Raw genomic sequence first — 19,116 nt, 5'->3', positions numbered from 1 at the left:
TAAGGAATGGACAGAAACTCCTGTCTCAGTGGGGGTGTGGGTGACCCGTTGCTAGTTATGAGTCATCATTTCAAAAGCTGTGTTGATTCAAAAATCTAGATGTCATGCCTGCTCCTTCCTCTCAGCTGCGCACCACCTCTCCTGAGTACTAGTCACCGGCTACAGCACTACAATACCCAGAAACCCTCTGCTCCAGCCATCTTCGATCACACCTGTTCTCTATCATCATCAGTATCTGCACCTGGTCGTCTGCATACTTATACTCCCTGCACAGACTTCTACTTTGTGTTGTATTCCTTGTATTTCGTTTGACCCTCACTGGTCGTTTCTTTGTTAGCGGCTTTATTAAATACTCTTACCTGCGTTTGTGTGCGGCTTCTCTCTGGCACAGCCTGACACTAGATAAAAATAACAGGCATAGAATGGACCATCAAATCAATAGACTTAATCTTAGAATCTAATCTCTATGAAGTTTTATAATTAATATTTTATATAAAAAAAAATCTCTGTTAAATGAATAGTAAGCTATGCTGAGTAATGTGTTAGATTTATTTGCTAACTTTTATTTACCATGCTGGTCATTTTTGTACTTTCAACTTTTCATCTCCGTTTTGTATTGACGAGGGTTAAAACTTCCATCATGTGAATGCCGACCGGCCTATAAGAAGCACTGATATTCAAATCTACCACAAACCAGGGAACAGCAGTGGCGAAGAAAGGAAGAAGGAAACCCGACTGGACAGACGGAGGAGCAGTGTTTGCTCCTGGCTCAGTTGGTCTATGAGCATAAAAGTGTCTGAGAGGTCGATTTCACAAACAACCTCAACCATGATTCCTGCACCATCAAATCTTTGGTGTTTAATTAATTCATAGTCATCCAGTGTTTGGAGAATATCTCCTCTGTCCACCATTTTCTCCTCTGCTTAGGGAACTCCTAAGCCTCTGAAAAGTTCCTTTCCCTGCTCTGAAGAGATCTCACCCAGGAACTAAGATTCTTTAGGAATATCTTTTATCTGTACGAGGATCTACTTTTCACTTTTACTGGAAATTCTAAGAAAACATCATGATTGTAAGAGTTTTCTTAGAAAATGGCCACTAGGAGCAAACTGCTCCTGCTCTGCTGACAACGTCTGAGCCAGCAAGACTTCTAAGATCATCTGGGTCAAGTCTGCTTTCCATCCAGAGAAGTAGAACCAGCGTTTAGTTTTTCCATTTATCTGGAACAATCCACCAGAAAAAAGATTAAAATTCTTTTTTTTTTAAATCAGGTTTTAAAACTTACAGTAGAGTTTTTTTTTCTCTTTGAAAAGATCTTTCATATGAACATTGACGGTGATGATGACATGTGTTCCCTGTTGATGCCTCTTTACCTAACTATGTTTTTTGTTTTTATATTTTATCTTTTCTGTTTCTATTTAATTTTTCATTCTTTTTCTGTTTAATTCTTTTATTTTTAATCTATTTTATTCTTTTTTTAGTTTGTTTTCATTCTCCTTTTAATGTTTCCTTGCTGAAATGCTTTTGATTCTTTTGTAAAGCACTTTGAGTTGTCTTTTACATTAAATGTGCTTTACAAATAAACCTGCCTTAAATGAAGTCTCTGGAACAACTAAAGTCCTCCGCTAGAGGATCTCAGACTCTTACAGGCTCATATGAGACTAAAGGTCTGATAAATAACAGGGCTGAGGCTTTAAAAGTCAAGAGTTAGATCTTAAATCTATTTTAGATAGATGGAACGTGTAAAAACACATCGAACCTTTTTATGATCCGGTAACAACAAGGACATGCTCAGCATCTTATCTAAGAGATAAATTGGCATTTTCACATCTGTTGGCTCAAATAATTTAAAGTACCTGTTTTATTTTTCTTTAATCAGATAAAAAATCCTCACTGTTTTAACTCTTAGTTTAAAAAATGTGTTAAAAAATCTTTTAATTAATTATGATGAAGTTTCTGTTACTTGTTGCTTGCATGATGAAGGTGACCACTGAAGAGGAGGACGAGGAGGGAAGTGGAGCAAACAAGTTTCCTGCGGGGGGCAGCAGACGACAGTAGGTGAGTCAGTGTGACGCTTTAACCACATATTGTTCTCAAGACACCTTTAAGTTCAGATTTAGAAAATTTGAGTAAACTTGTTGCATTTGAAGATGTACAGAAAGCCAATAAAGAAAATAATTTGAAAATCTGAGCCTATTTTTACCAACTTTTGAACATGTAGTCTGAAAAGGACTAAAATAAGTTTATTACGTCAGCAAATAATGTTTAAGGTCAGACTCAAATACTGAAACATCTTATTTGATATCATGAAAATTTTATTGATATGGAGAGTTCGATAATAGTTGTTTGTTTTTTTTTCATTAAGAGTAAACAAAAGCTGTCGGTGTTGTTGTCACCCATTGTCCCATTGATCTATACACGTACAGTACTGTTCATCCACTTTATATTCTTTCTTTTATTATCAAGAAATATTTATCTGACTTTTTCTTGTGTTTCATGAGAGATCTGGTATAAAGGGGTGGGGTATGTTTGTGTTTTTTAATTCTTGAAAAGTAATAGTAATAAAAAAAACTACTTGTATTAGAAAAAGAATAAACAAAAGCAGAGAGTGAAAACACACATTTAGTGTTTTTGTTTGCTTCATTTTGTTTTTAGCTGAAAATCAACCTTTTAAGGATGTTTCCATTGATTGTGACTGTTTTTTTTCATGTGTCTTAAATTTAGAGCTGAAAAAAATCCATTAAATAAACTTAAAGCCAACTTTACAACAATAATGTCGATCAAAATATATTTTAAAAAGACACATTTCAGCAAATTATTACACAGTACTGTGCAGAAGTCATGATCCAGCGCTCATTTCTTTATATTTTACTTCCAGACAGCCAGATTTTCTTTAAAAAATGGTACTGAGCCCTGGTTCTCCAGCTTCATAAAGGTCTAAAGTTTTCCTTTAGACATTCAGTGATTATACATTAAAACTTTCTTGGTGCTTTTTTTTTTTGCCTATTTGGAAGAAGGTTTGATGCACGTTAAATGGAACAGAAATGGCTTTAAGAATCATCTGACCTGACAAAGATTAAAATGACATGGCCCGTCAGCTATTTCTGGTCTGAACCAAGAAAAATGAGCATGCCTGACTTACCAGCATCTTCCCACAAATAGTATCCCACTTATTCCCAGAGATAAGTCTTTTTATTTCTATTAAAGCTCCTACAGGACGTCCCTTTAGATAAAATCACTTTTTCAAAGGAGACTGGATGAATGAGAATCTACACCAGATTATTTATGTAAGAAATCATGTATCAAGCAGGATATTTACATTTAGGTAAACTTGAGGAAAGGAAGAGTCGTCCCTTCCACGTTTGCATCCCTTTTCAGACCAGTGTCTGTCCAGTCTGTTACTGGTGTCAGATAAATTGCGAGTCTTGGGATGCTGTCGAGTTTTGAAGGAACCTTTTAAACTACTTGGCTCACTTAAAGACCAGCAGATCTCAGTAATGAAAGTTATTTAACAGTAATCCAGAGGACTTATCTCAACTTATCTGTCTGACTTGGATAAACTTCTGTTGCACAACCTTTTCCCTCAGACTGACGGGGGCAGATGGTCAGTCAGTCCTCGTGTATTTGAGAAATTCCCAGCAGAGAGGCTTGAACACAGTCCAAAGACTCGTAACTGATGTGAAGGTCTTACAAGGAAAACATTGATCTGAAAATGCTAACAAACCCACACAGGCTTGAGCACAAGGTTTTCCCTCTTCAGGTCACAGAGTTGCTTCTGTTGGTGTTGAACATGACTGGATGGATATTTCACAATGTTCGCAGCATAGCATCGTCACAATGTAGACGTCTGAAGACAAACATGTTGATGGAGGGCAAAATCCAACTAATTCTGTGTTCACTTAAAAGCTGGGGCCAATTCTGACAAGCCAGACTTTCCATCTGTAATCTTCTTTGTAATATCTTGACCATTTTTTTTTTACATTTCACACCATTGGACACATTTAGTTTTCTATGCAGGACTTTTTCTTTATAGGAAAAAGATCTTAATGCTTCCTCCACTGCAAATAAAAATCAGCCTGAAGAATCTTGATCATTTTTAAGTCTTTCAAATTGAACTAAATAAAAATATATTGCATACAGTGATGTAAACCTCTTTCAGTTAGGTTTTCGCAAATCAGGGCATAACAAAAAAAATCTGGTTCTTGCCCGTTCTTACAATAAGATACACACAACCTCCAGTTGTTATTTAAGAAAAACTGAGCCGAAATGTAGAAACTAACTGCACTCCATGGCTCATCAGCTAGTAGAACTATAATTAAAGCCAAGATCGACGCAACGACTGCAAGTTTTCCAGGTGCTGTGGCTGCAAAACAAGCCCAGATCATGGTCTCTCCACCACCGTGCTGACAGTGTGCGCTGCTGTAAATTCTGACCAAACATCTGGTCTTTCCACACGATGTTCTTCCAGAAGTCTTTTAGCTTGTTCAGATGCAACTTTGCAAACCTAAGCTGTGCTGTCATCTATTTTATATAGATGAGACTCTCTCCTGCAGCCCTTCCAAACAAGCCGTAATTCTTCAGTCTTTTTATTTTTCTGCTGTCATGAGCTTCAGCATTTAACATGCTAACTGAGACCTGGAGAGTCTGACATGTCGCTCTTGGGTTTTTGTAGTTTCTCCGAACATTCCTCGGTCTGATCTTGGGCTGAACTTGTTGGAACATCTGCTCCTGGGAAGATTGGCAGCTACCGTGGATGTTTTTAACAGTAAATAATCTCTCTCACTTTAATATTATGGACTTAAATTGGTTTGGAAATTACCTTTATTAACCCCTCCTGGTATGATGGGCAGCAGCTATTGCTCATGTTGTTTATCAGGTGTATTTAAGTAATTAGACCTAGAAAGGACCAGATTATATTTAATGTCCTTAGAATTTAAAGATGAATATTTTTCTTAGGTTCTTGTTTTAACCACAGAATGAAAATAAACCTGTACAAACGTAAAAGTGGTCTAATTTATAAAAGCAGAGATTTACTTTTCTGAGGGGTATGTTTCATTTAGAGACAGGGTGAAGATGGATCCGAAATATCTGCATTCCTATTACCAAACATCACTAAAACTAAGAATTTATTTATTTTTATTAATGTATTTTTTTAAATAATTGACTTAATTTCTCTTTAAAGACAGTCTTGGAATAAAAGCTTTTCCCCCTGATGAGACCAGCCACTGCATTATATTCATATTCACAGTACAAAATATGTCAACCTGTTCCTTTTTAACACAACTCTGTAAACTAAAGCTTCACTTATTTTAAAAAATGTGTGGAAAGACTGAAGCTTCCTTCAGACTGTGAGGCAGTTTCTCCTCCTTGTATCCTCAGACTGCTGACCATGAGGATTTAAAGGGGAGGCAATGATCCCACGGCAGCACCTGGCTCACAGTAAACTCCCATCACAGGATAAAACCAAATAATCTGCAGCCACACAGCTAGTGGCAGCTGCTGCTTGGGCACAAGTCCAAAGAAACCGAGACAGAGAGGAGGAGGAGAAACCAGAAAGAAAGATGGCACAAAGACTCTTGTCATGCAGACACATCATGGCTTCAGCATTCCCAAACAGATCCGAGTGTCAATAATTCCACTGCTGTTTTCCAAGGCTGAAAGGTTTCTCAACTTGGTGTAAAAGTTGGCAGCCGGTGTGTGATACTGCTGGGCCACAGATGGACCAATGAAAGGGAGCTGACACAGGGGTGCACTGAGCCAAGGTTTGACCTTTGTGTGGCGACCACACTGTTCTGTTACTGTAGCTGCTGTTCATTGTTCAGTCTCTTGACTCTTTTATGCTCATTTTCAGCACTTTTTATAACAAATTAAAGCTACTTAACATGAACTTTTGAGCTTTTTAGGATGTTTATTAAGTGTGATTTATTGTGAAGTATTGACTGATCGTTAACCCAACAGAACCCAAAGTGACATATTTTGATAAATACAGTTTCTGAGACATTTTGCATCACTTTATGGTATAAACTTTGCTCAAAGTTCTATTGAACATAATCTAACAGTTACCAGGAACAGAAGATTACACTATAATAATTTTGACATCACATGGTAATAAATGGTAAATATCCCCAAAAAGTTTAAATATTTTTATTATGTTTTGTTAAAAGGCCAAATAAAAACCTCGTTTTCAAAACATTGGAATTTTCTTACCATTTTTTTCATGGTTCGGGCCTGAGAGAGGTTAAGCAAAAGGACAATGACAACATCCCTATGATCAAACTATGCAATTTACTGCATATATTGGCTTAAATGTTGAGATATGTAATATACTGTAGCTCTGAATTTGTTTAGACATTAAACAGCTCAAACTTATGATCAATATGAAAACAAGCGTTTATGGTAAATTGTAATTCTTTTTTATTTCTGATTATATTGAAAGATAATACAAATTTACTTGAGTCTGCATGTGTTTTTTTAAGACTGTCAGGCGTGACATGTAAACAAAGAGGAATTGGCATAAACTACATGAGCAAAACCATGTGCTTACCCAAATATTAAACCCATGTGTGTCATTTTGCTGTACTTCTCTGGTTTCAGACTTTCCAGCAGATTTCGAGGTTTCTGCAGGATGTTTGCTCCCATTACTGACAATCGGAAGTGATGCTGGTTCAGTCTGTTCACAAGTGATACTGCGGGTCAGATACTCAAGTTTGTTCTGTATGTAGTGACATTACCAGCTTAAAACAGCAAAAAAGAAAATAATTGAATCTATCGATTGGCACATCCAAAATTTCACTGACAAGAAAAATATAAGAAAAAAATCTGCCTGCATGGCCGTGCATGTACAGTTTCATCAGGGCAGTGAAATTGGAAACTACTAAAACTTTGAGTAGCCGGATGCAGGAGAATTACAGGTAAAAAAAAATGTGATACATTAAACAAGACTTTACAAAATGAACAGGTAAAACAAGAAAATCCAAGTTGTTATGAGAAAGAAGGAAGGCCCACTTTCCTCCAGGTGTTAGATGTTTCACTGATGCAACACACCTGATTCAAATTAAACCGATCTGTGACAAGCTCTGCATAATTCTGCTATTGAAATTCATTTGAGTGCAGTGTGTTGCAGCAGGGGAACATTGAAAGTCTGCAGGACAGTGGGTGTTGAGGACCAGAGCTGGGGATCCCTGCAAGATGCATCATTAGGATGTGGTGCAGAGGGAGATTCTCATCATGGATGCTGCCGACAAATCTGCAGCAACTGTGTGATGCTGTCATGTCAGTATGGAGCAAAATCTCTGAGGAATGTTTCCTACACCTTGTTGAATCTATTAAACCAAGAGTTGAGGCAGTTCTGCAGGAAAAGGGAGTCCAACCAAGGTGAACCTGACAAAGAGGCCAATGAGTGTAGTTACTAAGGTGTGGCAGCAGGTGCTTTTCACCAAATATTTTCTCTTTTTTAACTTATCACTTCCAAATAAAAACATTATAATAGACAGCTAAAACGTGAAATATTAGTCAAATAATTCCTAATAATTAAAAAAAAATTTAAAGCCTCTATAAAAGTCCTAAATTGTAAGATTATGACGAATAATGACACATAAAATTCCTCCTTATTATTTAATTTACTGTTTGCTGTACCGTGGAGCTCATGTAGGTTTATAGATCGGGTCATGCATTTGCAGCTCTTTGTTTACATGTCAGCAGATGGCTGCTGTGAGCAGACAGGTTGCATTTCAGGACAGCGGCCGCTCCTCCGCCCAGCAGCGCCCCCTTCCGGCCTGCCACCGCACTGCGACCAGAAGCCGTGTGCGCCCGGTGAGCGACTGCCGCTGAAGAGACAACACCGCTGTCTGCACTCAGGTAAGAAAACCCCCACACATTTCTGTAATTTAACAAATCTAACCCCAGTTTTATCACACCGATACACCAAAGAAAGCAGGCCGCACGCGAACCGGACGCCGCGTCTTCTTTCTCCATCGGCATTCGTCTTGCCACTTATTTTTTATTTATTTTTTTTAGCATGAAGTGGGAGAGGTTGGGCCTGTCAGCGTTTCACATTAGAACCATCCTGTAAATGAATTAAAGACGTTTCTATTTCCCCGTCTGCCTGCTCAGATCTTTCTGCAGCAGCTTATTTCTGCATGTTTTGTGCTTTTACATTGTGCTTCATCCCCCTCATCCCCATCGATCCTATAGTCTACAATCAGCACAGAAACGTGTCTTTTTTGTTGCAGCCATCATCGCTCCAGCCCTGGAGGAGCAGTCACCTCCCTACAAACACGGGCATATTTCATGTTTTCTCCTCATTCCCAGCAGGAAAGGGGAGGGAAAATGTCTCCATCATTCCCCGGAGCAGGTCCCGCTTTCATTTCACCTCTCGGATCTGGTCCTTGTGCTCCCTGACAAGACTAATCCGGGAGAATATTTATAATCTCATTAAAAGAGCCCAGAACAACAACAATGCAATGTCATGTTTATTTGCGTCTAGCAGCTGTGGACGACCATTTTCTTTGTTTGTGCTCTTTAATTTGCGCGCAGTGTGAGTGAAATTGTGGCTGTAAGGACCCAGTCAGCCCCCCACGCTGCTTTCCTCCCTCCCGTCATTCTGGATCTTTCGCTTCTTTCTTGTACATGAGGGGCCTGTATGGTTTCAGCGTGGCTGAGCGTGTCTCACAATGAGCTTTTTTCCCTGTAACATTAAATGTCGCATAAAACGATACAGACAGTAATCCCCGAGATGTGCTTGGTTGATTTTATTAATTAATTTCTGCTTCATGTTCATAATCTTGTTATTCAGAGAGCAGATGTTTGCGAGAAAATCGGGATGGTGCGGCGCCTGTGCGCAAATGCCAAGCCCATTTTTCTTTTGGTCAACACTGAAGTGTCCGCGTCTCCGCCGCCGCCTCACAGCGCGCGCAGTGAGCCAGACTGCTTATCTGTCACATATGGGCTTCTCGCTAATCCGCCCGGGGTCAGCGGACACTAACTGATCCACAGTAGGTGCGCGCAGAGCCTTTTAAATATTAACCTTTTGTGCAAACCACATGGAAACCGCCTTCGATGCGCTCCTTTTTCATGTGAGAGATAACACCTGCGGTCTGAATAAACTGAGAGGAGTTATTGGAATAAGGATCTCTTGTCTGCATCTTCTCTGGCTCGGACGCACCTCATTCTCATCATCATGGTCTCTTTTTTTGCGTACCATTCACTTATATTGATTTCTGCAGCAATTAAAAGAGAAGGGTGCGCAGGCTTGTTGTTGTAGACTGTAACCACAGCTGGGAGCCATTCCAGCAGGCCAGGTGATCCGCTGAAAGGAATGAGAGATATCTCACTGTCATCTTGTTAATGTTCCGATAGAGCCAGACAGCATTCTGCAAGTTTGTGCAGCGCTTTGGGAAGACTTGTTACTGGAGAGACGGGCTGGTATGCACACAGGGACTCCCCCCCTCTAAACAAGTTCTGAAAAGCTCTCAGATTGGACTTAAATCCATCTCTCAGGACTGAGGTGATTTACAGAGGCAGACAGGAAGCTTAAAACCTTATACCAGCCTTCAAATGGACATCTACCCTAAAGGTAGAGGCAAAACAATTGGTCTCCGCTATGATCCACTATGACAGGAAGTGATGGCTGGAATTGGTATTTTCCATCTCTATATAAACAAAACTATCTGAGCTCTCACATGCAGGAAAACTCGAACTGCAGCATCAAGGCCACCTGGTTTTTGAGCTTAATGGTTGTAAATATCCTATGAGGAACACATTTACAGATACTCCTTTTCCCAGCTGTTCTGTCAAAGCATCTCCTCGTCTGGCACCACTTTCCTCACTTAAGGCTGCTTCATTTGCAAGTTTTCCTCCCATATCTCAGAATGCTAAGGCAGGGCTACCAGACCGTTGTCCAGCAATGGAAACATTGTGTAGACCAGTGAAGCACAGTCAGGAGCCCAGTAACTGAATATTGCCCTCATCTCAATTACCAACTGCAGAGTGTCTAAACAGACTCGTTTGTTACAGTAAAAAGGTAAATTATAGATGTAAGCTTTGTCTAAAGCTAGCTATGACTCAGTGTCTGTACATAAGGTTTTAGGGAAAACATGCAGTGTTATGAACTGCAATAAAATACTTAAGTATGGTTTTAAGCACAGGTTTATTAATGAGGGCTACACCCTAATTTTACACCTTTACATGCATGTTAGTTGTAGAACATGAACAAAGCTTCAGGTGGAATACAAACCTCATTAATACACCTGGTTAAAGTCAAAATGTCTGCCATGAATAAAGGCCCAGGCTAGTGCTGCTATCTTGTAGCACAAACACTCGTTTATATGGCTGAACGGCGTTAGGAACATGGTGCAGCAGGAAACCGTTTGATGGGGGACCGTATCTGTTGTCTGGACATAATTTGGTTTTAAAAGGTTGGATGTAGACCAAACAACAACTGCAAACTGCTGCTGAGCTAAAGTTGTTGCCAGAGGCAGCAATTTGCTGCACCACGTTAGCGGCAAACATACCAAGAATGTATGAAGCTAAGATCAGCACCGTCCACATCCTTAAACTGAAAAAGCTGGAGGATACTTGAGTCAGATGCATTTCCTAGAGGAACTATGTAAAAAGGAGAAAGAAAAGAAAAAAAGAGTGATGGATGGCAGAGGTAACCTACACCATCACAATCCATATAGCCAAAGACATGGTTCTGATATGTACTGTGGAAAAAGACGGATTCAGGTCCTTGACCAAGATACTGTGGACATTAAAATGTTTGTTTTATTTATTGATTTATTTATTTATTGTACAATTTACAGTTTCTCATGAATATGAAAAATGGCTGTTCTTGACCAGTTTACTGCAGTAATGCATCCTTCTCACTGGAAGATGTAGTTAACACCCAGTCATGCACTGAGGGGAAAAAATAGTCAAATGCAGTGAAACTAATATAACTTTGTTCATATTGTGATATCGTTTTGGTCATACGGCCCAGCACTACGGTAAGTGGTCAAAATAACATTAGTTAATGTCGTGATTAAGATACAATATCACCCAACCCTAATATACATAAACAATTAGGTGATCTGCTTTTTTGGCTTAAATTGGCCGTTTAATTGTCCCAGCAGAGATACGTCAGACTCTGCTATGATAGGTGGCGATATGCCCCTCTGTCTGTTTGTATTGGGCTTTTTCCAGTTGAATTCTTACTTCAGACCAAAACCGCTAACAGACAATCTAGCTAGTGACAAATAGGTACAATGCTGAGTCAATAACAAAGTGAAATGGACTAATTTACAACTCTGTACTTTTCATACATCCAGTGAACTGTTCTTTTTTTTTTCTTTGGTTATAAAAAGATGCACGGTTATTCCTCGTGGTTACTGACTTTTTTTTTTATTAAAATCTTAGGATAGGAACTCTAGAGCGTGTACAGCAAGCTGAGGGCAGTTTGAGTCAAATATAACATCCATGTCTGGATTTGTTAGTCTGACTATGAAAAGTTTTATTTTAGTTGGACTAATACGTTTACATGTTACTGTAAAGATCTGGCCCCATATAAATGTACCAGACCAGTGTTGTGATAACTACTTATGTTTCCTGATTTATTGTTTTATTTGGATAAACTCATGTTTCAAACTCTTCACACTTCCTGATGACATCACTGTGACATCATCATTGTTTACATTTACCTTCCATTTCATGTGTTTTCACGCTTTTCTCCACCACATTTTAGAGGTAAATATTCCACTTCTTCCAACTTTTTCTAAAAGAAAAATGAAAATAAAGACCACAGAGGAGGAGAGGTTTTGCTGCTGAGCAGCCATCTTTGGAAAGATGTTTAAATAAATCATAATGAAAATGTTTGTAATTTCAGTCCAGGACATAAAAACCCCACATATGAAATCATCAGTCAAATCTCATGAGGATTGTTTTAAAGAGTTTTTTATTTCTCACCATCATACTTTAGTTATAAACGGCTCCACTCGGAGCTCTGCTGCGATCGAAGGGAAAGATGTTTTGAAGATGTGATAAACAAATGTTCCTCTTCATTGTTAGTCTTTTTACGCGGATTCCTCCTCCTCCTCCTCTTCCTCCAACATGTTGGGAGGAGGCGTAGCACAAACGTCAAACAACCATCGATGTTATGTAACTCAGATTTCTATTTAAGATTCTTAAAGGGACATTTTTCCTCTGCTAGTAGAATTTAGCATTGTTTACTGAACATTTGGCGTCTGGGTTCTTGTTGTGCTTTATTTTACATGCACAAAAGAGTAAAAGAACTTTACTTTTTTTTTTTTTTTTTTACTTTATCCCGTAAACTATCTGGTTTATTTAAGCTGATCCAAGACTGGAAACTGCTGCACATACAAGCTGTGGCATCATATTTACCCTTCTGTTTTATCTTTTTAAGACGTCATTGTTTAATAGGCCGCAATGCAAAACACATCCCAAAGCAAATCCTCATTTGTTGATTTTTACTTTAATTTAGGTTAAACAACCCAACACAAAATCCCTGGAAGTGATGAAGCAGCTGAAATAACATCCAAACCACTAAAAACTTGGAAGATGCTTTTTAACGGCAGCTTTTCAGGTCTTCATATGAAACAATCACTCCTCTCAATTTGTCTTCTGACTTCGTTGAGTCATCGACTTCAGCAGCCGGACGTCGTGTGTCGAGCATTATGAAATGAATCCACACTGAAGTGCTCCATTTAGCAAAAGACTGACGGGCTCATTTAGGCTTCAGTCCAAAGGTGACCGCAGCCAGCCTCACGCTGGACGGCTCTGCCTGCAGAGCTTAGGCTGGCAAAAGCAGCACCATCACTGAAATGACTTCTGTAGAGCGGCGCATGATCATCAGATTTACTGACTTCAGAGCTGAAACACTTCTCTCTCTTAATCAATAACTAGGCAGTCTGCTTCTAAAATGTGCTGACTTGTGTCTTTTTCTAGTTTCACGTGAAATTTTGTCACTACTTTCTAGAATTTCTCCTAATTTAATTATTCTGTGGCTTAAATTTTGATTTATAATTTCTTTTTGCTGGATTATATGTAGTTTTATTTACATCATGTAGAGTCTGAACCTCCACGGCTTTCAAAAGGAAGATTTTTGCTCTTGGAAGTGTGCGTTGATGCAAATTTCCAGGAGGAAAACGCCGCAACAAAGCTGACAGAGCTGTAACGTCTGTCAGCTGACACCACTTGGACGTTTTCCAAACGCATCATCGTGTTATAGAGGAGAAAAAAACGAAGCAGCAAGTTTTAAACTGCTTTCTTGTACTCTGTTAATTGGCACCGTGCTGATGGTGAGCTCATTGCACACCTGGGTGTGTTTGTGTACCCTGAACATTCAGCAGCCTGAGTGTGTGATTAGTTGATCCTCCGTATTGCAAGACTGCAGCCTTAAAAATGTTGGTGTGCTTCTGGAACTCTCCTACAAACTGGGACTGAAAGTTTAATGTCGATTATTTATTATTTTAATTTAAGAAGTGCAGAGGCTTTTTAAAGTGCAGCCAGGTCCAGCAGGATGTTCCTCCTCCAGATGGAGGTCAAAATGGATACGGAGCCCCACCTTCAGCCCCTCCACTGCAGAGCCAGGCCCACATTAGAAAGGTAGAGTCAGTGTGCGGATGCTGGAGGCTGGGCAGGCTCACAGAGAGGCAAATGATGAGGAAAGTAGGTCAGAGATACAGAGGCAATCAAGCATGAGAGCAGAGCAGCATCCCCATCTCTCAGCTGAGCTACGAGCAGCGCTGGTGAGCGGCCAAGCTCATGCACGGCAGCAGACAATCTCCTTTGTTTATAGGTCTCAGGCTCTGAGACAATTACATAGTTAGATTATATTAAATTTCTTGTGTTTTACGGGTAAAAATTCTAAAATGAGCTGTTTTTCTTTATTTTCAGTCATTAAATGTTTTATTATTTTAAATTGAGCTTCATCAAAAAAAAAAAAAATATTGAAGATTTTAGGCCTAAATTTGAGGTCACTTAATGTCTACTAATATACTAACTGTTTTTGCTTCATTGACTGCTGCTAATGAGTCTCAGTAAATATTTAGATTTCTTTGATTAAACCATAATTCTGCTTAACAAAAAGTCATCAAAGGATTGTTTGAATTTGTCCAAATAACAGTTTAACACAGACTTTGTATGAGTAAATGAAAAATAATCATATATATGTGTGTGTGTATGTGTGTGTATGTGTGTGTATATATATATATATATATATATATATATATATATATATATATATATATATATATATATATATATATATATATAATCATACATACGAACGAAATCATGTTTTTAGTTTAATGTCGACTGAAACTGAATTTTCAGGTGAAACTACACTTCCCATAATGCACCTCAGCATGTTTGTCTGGTGTCCTCTGCCTGTAAGTCCCCACATCTTTGTAATTCCTTACAATGAGTTTAACTTGTTGACTCCAACCTGAGCCAGACTCACCCTGATGACACCACAGTGACGTCATCGGGATATTTTAATTGGACTTCATAAAACTGTAAAATGTGTGAAATAATTGAAGTGGACCAACAGAAAAACACACACACACACACACACACACACACACTCACTCACACACTCGCTGCATGTCTGGCTGCGTGCTCGGAGCTCCTGGAGCTGTGTCAACATCCCTGTTGACCGAGCTCCTTGCAGAGCCGCGGTCTGTGCCAAGATCCCATTTTCACACGGCCCTGAGAGGAACGGGCCGCATCAGCAGACCTTTCAGCCTTTTCCTCCTCATGAAGCTGCGACAAAGCCTGCTGTCATGTTCCCTTTCTGCAGCAGGTGAAATGTGTGTGTGCCTTGTCCCAGTGCAAATCATCAAGAGGGTCTGGACCCAGTCCCCTTCTGGCCCCAACACTACTGTATGAGTGAAAACTGCAGATACTCCTGGAAAAGAGATGTTTTTATTAGCATTATTTACTGCAGCTCTCTCCACTCAAGTGCTCCTGGTCTGTTCTAAAATGTAACCCAGAAGTCTTTAGTGTATCACAGAACACGGCAAAGTTGGATCTCCAAAGGGATCCGAGTGGCTAAAGTGGATAGATGGTCTATCAATAGGAACTTTTTAATTTGGCTAAAAGAAGGTAAAACCGTTTTTCCTGTTGTAGTTTCAGATCATAAACTCGCCTTGTGTACACATGATACATGTGTGTACATACGATAATCAGCTGGAGGATCCAGCTCCCATCAGCCTGCAGTTTGTTTGCTCTGCAGCCTTCTGAGGTCCCGGATGCAGAGTGAACAGCCTCTCAGAGGGTTTCTCTTCGTTGGCAAGTGTACAGCTTTCTGCTTGTTGTTTGGATTCTGTCATGTTTGAGCCTACAATGGGAGTTTTGTCCATGAGCTGTGTGAGAGTACGCTATTCATCAGAATTTCTATGGGACACACACTCAGCCATTGATCTGTTAGGATCTCCTCTTTTTTAATGGTGATTTACACAATTGTTAAAGGATAAAGCTGCTTATTTATTTCTTTAACTGTCAACAAATGACAGTAGAAGAGGGTCTCAGAAACTTTTTGTACTACTTGCATAGCTGTAAAAATGCTGAGGTACAAGTTAAAGTATGCAAAGTACAACCGGGCCTGAAGAATTTCATGTGAACATGACTTCACACTTAAGCAGCCTGCAAGTGCATGACAAACCTTTTTTTTTTACTACTTATTAGTACCAGGTTGGAAACCGTTTTTCCTTCAGAACTGTCTGAATTCTTGGTGTCCAAGATTCAAAAAGGTGATTTGTTTGTCGGCTGCATCCATGATGAGAATCTCCTGTTCCAGCACATCCCAAAGCTGCTCTACTGGACTGAGATCTGGTGACTGTGGAGGCCGTTGGATTTGAGAGAACAAAACTGCTGCTCACTGGATATTTTCTCTTCTTCAGACCATTCTCTGTAAACCCTAGAGATGGTTTTGTGTAAAAATCCCAGCAAATACTCAGACCAACAACCATGCCATGTTTGAAGTCACTTAAATCTCTTTTCTTACTCATTCTGATGCTCAGTTTGAACTTCAGCAAGTCGTCTTCACCACGTCTACATGGCTGCATATGTTGCGTTGCTGCCTTGTGATTAGCTGATTAGATATTTATGTAAACAAACAGTTGAACAGGTGGACCAGTGGAGTGGCCGGTGACCTCTGACCTTTTATTGGTCAGCATGCAACAGAGGGAAAATAGTCATTTGGCTAATTCGGGCACATCTACATTTTGATGTTTATCAATGTGCACTGATCATTTTAAATAAACCCTAAAAAAATTACAAGAATAAATAGTGCATTTTTTGGCACTATTTCCAGCTGTGGATGGATACTTATTGTAATATTTGCAGCACTGGTTTAATTTAAAATAATTTTAAAATTTGTTCTTGAGGAATAAAAAGGAATAAATCAACCAGGATTTAATACAACGGCAATAATGATCAGAATGACTGACACACTGATTTTATCTTTTTCACTAGGTGACCATATGACCGAACACTTCTTGCTTTGTCGTGACCGTAACCCCCGTCTGTGTAGTTTTGGCTGGATGTGGTCTCTATCTGGTGCTGCTCCTGCCATCTGTGGTGGATGTGAACCTCTGGAGGTCAGGAGATATAAAAGCACACAGTGAAGGTCACATAGCTGAGCCTGGTGTACCCTTTAAGGGTGGGTTTTATGTGGGGAAGTTACCACGGCAACGGGCATTGCTGCTCGTAAACAGACAGTACCATCAGGTGCTGTCACGTCACTACAGTGTGTTAAAGAGAAGATTTAAGACGGACTTGATGGACACTGATTCAGATTATTAGGCCATTAAAAGTATTGTGCTAAACTTAAGCTGTTTGGAAGATCCATTTAATTTGAACCAGATGTGTTGGAGCAGGAAAACTGGAACCAGATGTTCTTGCTTTAAGTCAAGGGGAAGCATGTCTGAGTCTCATCCATGAGTCAGAAGGATGGAGCTGGAGGTTGCTGTGTTGCTGTGATGCTGATGTTTGCACCCATCAGTGGTACAAACAGAAAGCTGAGCTGAAAGGTGAAGCTGTTCTATCAAACCCTCTTTTGTGGTCATGATTTGTGGGTAATGTTTAGGAGTGTTTAGCTTCCGTCCTCAAGGGCCGCAGTCGTGCAGGTTTTAGATGTTTAGATGTGACTTGGAGTTGCTCCTTGGAAGTTCTGGAGAAGATCATGGATGGACTTTGTTTACTGATCCCTTGTTATGACCTTCAAATACCTTCTACTGCCTGAAGACCTGGAGACCATAAGCACTGATTCTTGGTTTGTGCCTCATTTAAACAGATTTCTGGAGGTACTTACGATCTTTGATCCAGATTATCAGAAGCTTTTGAACTGTGTGTGGACTGTAAATGATGTGATCCAAATTCATTGGTATTTTATGTTGAGAAATGCACTTTATTTTTTATTATATTATTGTTGCACACAGTCTTTTATGGATTGAGGCCACCCTCATCTTTTCCTCTTCAAGTTGCTTTTTTTCATATCTGATCATGTTACTGACCTGATACTACTATAACTTCATTTCTGTAAAACCTGAGAGTTTTAGAAGAAACCTCTGTGATGGAGCTTTTAACAAGTCATAGGACTCAGAAACGTGACATACATTCATCTATTCTCACATCTTTATTGTGAGTTTTAACCCTTTAATTCCTGCTGCTTCACTGGGGACACAAAATTCATTGTAATTCAATATTAGGGTACCTAAAAGGTTTATGACACCCTTATTTTTAACATGTTTTCTGCAGATTTTCTAACTAAATTATTGTTATGCTCAAAATTATTTTATAGACTTTTATACAGTTTTATTTCTTTGTTAAAGCTCTGTCAAAAGTTTAAAACAAAAACTAGATATACTTCTAAGTACCTCCAGTCTCTCATTCACGTATAATAAATCCTCTAGTTTCCCACCACTGATGAGCACATATGCGATGATGGTTCTCATTCATTTCCATGACAAACAGAACATTTTTGGACACTAATGGTGTGACCTGTCTCCCCGTGGCTGCAGGCTTTAAGCAGCGCTGTACCTCTGAGAGGTTAAATCATCATGCTGATGTGCCAACGTGGGCATGAGAGTGAAACTAAAGCTTCGAAACTGCGAAATCTGCATCACACACAAACACAGAACAAGCTGTTTGAATGCCGAGGCCGATTATGCCTTAAGCTGTCTGCACTGGTGCTTGTGTGCAAGGCAGTGAAAAAAATATGATTTGAACTGAAAATGCTGATGTAACCAGAGGCTTGGCTTTAATCTGATATGTAATCCTCTTTTTATAAGATTTGACGCAATTCACATGTGTGGTTGAAGGAGTACGTCGGGCCTGGGAGGTTTCAGTGAGGGGCATTTGTGTTGTAGTGACTCGCTGCACTTGTTGAAGTTTGTGGAGTCACAAGATCAGAGTTGGTCTGTGGTTGTTTAGGAAGTGCAGCCTGTCACGGTGAGGATGGCGTGCACATGGCCTGACGGGACTATTTTGGTCTGTGAGGCTGTAACATGAAGCGCCGACCCCACGTCAGGATGTATAAATAACCAGGTTTTCACAAGTACAGTGTCTGTTTACATTTTGAAGTGACGGACTGGGTTTTATATGCCGGAAGAAGAAGTGTCCAACAAGTGCGCCATCATTACCTTTAATCCCCTTCAACCAGCCGCTTTCTTCCCTCTCACCCACTTTGCATGTGTCATTTGTGACTTGTGTAATGTGACACATCCTGGGCGTCTGGCTGAGTCCTGATCTTTCATCCGTTTGCTTCTCTTGCAGCCTGACCTGTGACCGGCAATGGACTACATGAACAACGCCTCCAACAGCTACAGTTCTGGAGACACCGTGAGTGCCTCCTTAGCTAACATGACCATCAACGACCAGCACCACCAGGAGAACGGAGTCCAGATGGGACACAGAGGAGCCGGAGATGCCAAAATGAAAGGTCAGGCATGAGATACACAGATAAACCAACCACTGAAAAACATGCTGGTGAATGAGTGACGTGAAGAGTAAAGTGAATTATTTAAAAGCTTGTGATGAAGAGAACTCCAAAAAAAGTGTTTTCTTCAGTCGGGTTGAGCTCTGGTTATGGCAAGGTCACCACAGGTGATCACTTCTCATTCA

The 19,116-nt window shown here is 39.7% G+C and overlaps 1 protein-coding gene across 1 annotated transcript in view; it reads left to right on the top strand.

The window, feature by feature from the left end:
- The first annotated feature begins 7,765 nt into the window (after nt 1-7,765).
- Nucleotides 7,766-19,116, top strand: part of LOC121632742 (microtubule-associated protein tau-like) — a 40,573-nt gene continuing 29,222 nt past the window's right edge. Inside the window, exons 1-2 of the mRNA XM_041974456.1 lie at nt 7,766-7,854; nt 18,769-18,934. Of these exons, the coding sequence (XP_041830390.1) occupies nt 18,787-18,934 (148 nt within the window). The 5' untranslated portion in view covers nt 7,766-7,854; nt 18,769-18,786. The remainder of the gene's footprint in view (nt 7,855-18,768; nt 18,935-19,116) is intronic.

The sequence above is a fragment of the Melanotaenia boesemani genome, chromosome 21, assembly GCF_017639745.1.
Source record: "Melanotaenia boesemani isolate fMelBoe1 chromosome 21, fMelBoe1.pri, whole genome shotgun sequence".
Classification (NCBI taxonomy): Eukaryota; Metazoa; Chordata; class Actinopteri; order Atheriniformes; family Melanotaeniidae; genus Melanotaenia; species Melanotaenia boesemani.
The sequence above is the reverse complement of the archived record's forward strand: the minus strand, read 5'-3'. Positions and strand labels throughout refer to the sequence as shown.